This window comes from Arachis stenosperma, chromosome 6 (genome assembly GCF_014773155.1).
Source record: "Arachis stenosperma cultivar V10309 chromosome 6, arast.V10309.gnm1.PFL2, whole genome shotgun sequence".
In the NCBI taxonomy this organism is placed as follows: Eukaryota; Viridiplantae; Streptophyta; class Magnoliopsida; order Fabales; family Fabaceae; genus Arachis; species Arachis stenosperma.
This window is the reverse complement of record NC_080382.1, coordinates 72,190,328-72,193,692: the sequence shown is the minus strand read 5'-3', so window position 1 is coordinate 72,193,692 and position 3,365 is coordinate 72,190,328. Positions and strand designations below refer to the sequence as shown.

The 3,365-nt window shown below is 35.4% G+C and overlaps 1 protein-coding gene across 1 annotated transcript; it reads left to right on the top strand.

Moving 5' to 3' along the window:
• The first annotated feature begins 751 nt into the window (after window positions 1–751).
• Window positions 752–3,124, top strand: LOC130936439 (splicing factor U2af small subunit B-like). The gene is made up of 4 exons (XM_057866507.1): window positions 752–1,253; window positions 1,333–1,414; window positions 2,246–2,372; window positions 2,508–3,124. Exons 1-4 carry the CDS (start codon window positions 915–917, stop codon window positions 2,917–2,919), a joined length of 960 nt encoding a protein of 319 aa, XP_057722490.1. The 5' UTR covers window positions 752–914; the 3' UTR covers window positions 2,920–3,124.
• Window positions 3,125–3,365: the final 241 nt, after the last annotated feature.

Genomic DNA, 3,365 nt, shown 5'->3' with positions numbered 1-3,365 from the left:
GCTTATTAATATGTAATATATTATTTTACTATAATCTATTGATTCTAGTTAAACTCCGGTTAAATTTGTTGGCCCTCTGAATCCTGTAGTTTGGCAATCTAAATGGTTTGATGTCCGGTCTAGTTTTAAAAATCTTAGTTTATATATTCCTTTATTTTATTACTATTTTATATGATGGATTTAAGATATTTAAATTGCATGATTTGTGATATGATATTATTCTTTAAAAATCTTAGTTTATATATTCCTTTATTTTATTACTATTTTATAGGATGGATTTAAGATATTTAAATTGCATGATTTGTGATATGATATTATTCTTTAGATATAGTTTATGGATTATTATTTTTATTGTGTCAAATTAAAATACTATTATAATAGTATTAATTAAATTTATGTCTATTTTTGTATTAGTTATTTTTAAAATTTGAGACTTGATTATTCTAAAAATATAGATAAAAATATGTATTTTAAATTTTTTTAAATTTTTTATTATTTTAAATTTTTTATTTATGTAAAACTAATTTTACCGGTTAAATTAGTAAATCAATACACTAATAATTTGACCAGTTTAATTGTCAATTCGGTTCTTACGGTTATAATTGTACTGGTAAAAAAATTCAAGTACTATTGGCCCAAAAAAAAAAAAGACAGAAATTTTTTATTTTTTATTTTTAAAAAAATCCATGTTTGAGTGAGTAGAGTATAAAAGCTTAAAGGTCAAAAAAAAAAAATGAAGGTGTTTGGATAGGCCATTTAGGTCAACACAACAAATAAAGGACAGAAAAAAAACAAAGGTAAAAGGAAGGGGAAGAAAGAAGCAAACCCTAACGAAACGGAAACAGAGTTACAAAGATAGAGAGTGTGATCCCTTCAGATTTGTTCTTCTGATTCCGGTTGTGAGTTAGGGAGCTATGGCGGAGCACTTGGCATCGATATTCGGTACGGAGAAAGACAGAGTGAACTGCCCCTTCTACTTCAAGATCGGGGCCTGCAGGCACGGCGACCGCTGCTCCAGGCTTCACACGAAGCCCACCATAAGCCCGACGCTGCTCCTCTCCAACATGTACCAGAGGCCCGACATGATCACCCCTCTCCTCCCTCCAAATCCTAACCAGCCCCAGTCTCAGTCCCTTGATCCCGACAAGGTTCAAGACCATTTTGAGGACTTCTACGAGGACCTCTTCGAGGAGCTCAGCAAGTACGGCCAGATTCAGAGCCTCAATATTTGCGACAATCTCGCTGATCACATGGTTCGTTCTCCAACTCCTCCTCCTTCTTCTCTATCTATGCAATTTTTTCGGTTTCTTATTTATTTATTCTTTTGTTTAGGTTGGGAACGTGTATGTTCAGTTCAAAGAGGAGGACCATGCTGCCAATGCCTTAATGAATCTCACTGGGAGGTTTTATTCAGGTATGTGTTCTCTGCATGTCATCAATTTATTGGCTATTTATTATTATTTCTTCGTCATTTCTTGATTTATGTGTTAGGTTTAGGTATCATCATTTTTGGGTGGGTGGGTGGGTGGGTTGGGGGAAGGAGGGAGATCGATTTCAAGTGATGATATTCTTCTTGTCGGTACATGTTGTACTTTTGTGCGGTAATATAATTGTGAGCAAACAGTGATGGTCATGATAAGTAGAAATTTGGAATTTTTTTATAAATTTGTGCAAGCGAAGTTAATGTTCCTATTGGTTTCAGGTAAATAGGTTTGGAGATACCCAACTGGTTTCGCTTGACCTCTCCTTGTGTTTACCTTACTCTGTATTGTAGCCTTCTTTTACTCATGTTGGGAGTCTTGAGCTTTATCTGATGAAATGCATTTTGACCAGGTACCTTGTGATCTGTCACATGGTAGCTCCGTTTCTCCATTCATTCCTTCTTTGTAAGATGATTTTTGAGTGTGGTTAGCAAACCATTTTTGTTGACGACCATTTTTGCCAAATGCTGTTGTAAAACTCTTCTATACTAACAATACATGCAAACTAAATTTTATGTTTTAAATACCAGTCCTGTTAAGTTGGTTTTTTATTTTTTATTTTACCACAAGTCTGTGTTTTGCTTCATACGTACAATTACAGAAGGCAGTAATGCTGGTTGCAGACTGAAAATTAGCATATGGCCATATGTAAAATGCAACACTTTGTGAAGTACTATTTATAATGCGTTCAAGTCTTCAATCCTACCCCCAAACAGCAATCACTGTAATTCTGATGAAATTTCTAACTTCAATGATGCTTTCAGGTCGACCCATCATTGTTGACTTCTCTCCTGTTACTGATTTTCGGGAAGCTACTTGTAGGCAGTATGAGGAAAACGTTTGCAATAGAGGTGGCTACTGCAACTTCATGCACCTAAAAAAAATTAGCAGGTTGATTTCTCTGCATAGTGCTATTCATGGTTTTCAAATATTTTGCATATATTTATACTTTATGGCTTTTTATGTCCTATACCCTGCTCTTCTATTTTCTATTTAGGTGATAAAATCTGGCTTTCTTAATTTTAGGGATTTGAGGAAGAAGTTATTTGGAAGAAACAGGAGATGGAATCGTAGTAGAAGTAGAAGCAGAAGCCGAAGTCCTCCTAGGAGTAGAAACTATGATGAGCGTTCACATGGTCGTGGTTCTAGTAGAAGGGATTCTGATAGGTCCCATGGTCACCATGGTAGGAGGCCTAGAAGCCGTAGTCCTCGACGTCGAGGAAGGCGAAGTAGAAGTCTGGGGGGGAGGGATAGGAGTCCAGTCAGAGAAAGTAGTGCAGAAAGAAGGGCTAAAATAGAGCAATGGAACAGGGAGAAGGAGCAGGGAGATTCTGGTAACCAGAACAATGCGAATGGTAATGATTACAAGGAACCTAGCGTCCCAAAAAATGGTAATGAATCCGATAATCATCAAACATATCAGCATAACAGTGATTAGGTTCAATATTAAAAGAAACCCTGTAATGTGGAAGTTATCTTAGTCAACTTAATTATCTTGTTTGCACCTATTGAGTTGTTTTCCGTTGCTAGTGATTTTACCGTTTTATTTGGGTTTTATTCATGTATACAACTTTGTAATATTCATGAAAAAACGGTTGACTTTTATGCTTCAAACGCAATTATCAAGGTAGCTTGGATTGTTTTTTACGTGGTAAAAGAAAGTAAATGTTTGAATTTATTCTATATGAATATCTACAATATATTCAAATTCAATGCCTCAATGAATATCCGAACCTTGTGTTGACGACTGTTCTGAAATCCACTATTGCAAAAAATAGGAAGTATACTGCACAGTAACGTGGCAATAATAATAGTTGAGTAGTTGACACATGGTCCCTTGGAGTCTTGACGTTCTTTAAAGTTGGGGTAAAATCCGTGTCCAAA

What these genes read in the sequence shown, in the direction of transcription:
- LOC130936439 (XM_057866507.1), top strand. Translation starts at nt 915, where the DNA reads ATGGCGGAGCACTTGGCATCGATATTCGGTACGGAGAAAGACAGAGTG. An exon ending in CACTGGGAGGTTTTATTCAG is followed by an intron (nt 1,415 to 2,245) that starts GTATGTGTTCTC and finishes TGATGCTTTCAG; the next exon opens with GTCGACCCATCATTGTTGAC. An exon ending in CACCTAAAAAAAATTAGCAG is followed by an intron (nt 2,373 to 2,507) that starts GTTGATTTCTCT and finishes TCTTAATTTTAG; the next exon opens with GGATTTGAGGAAGAAGTTAT.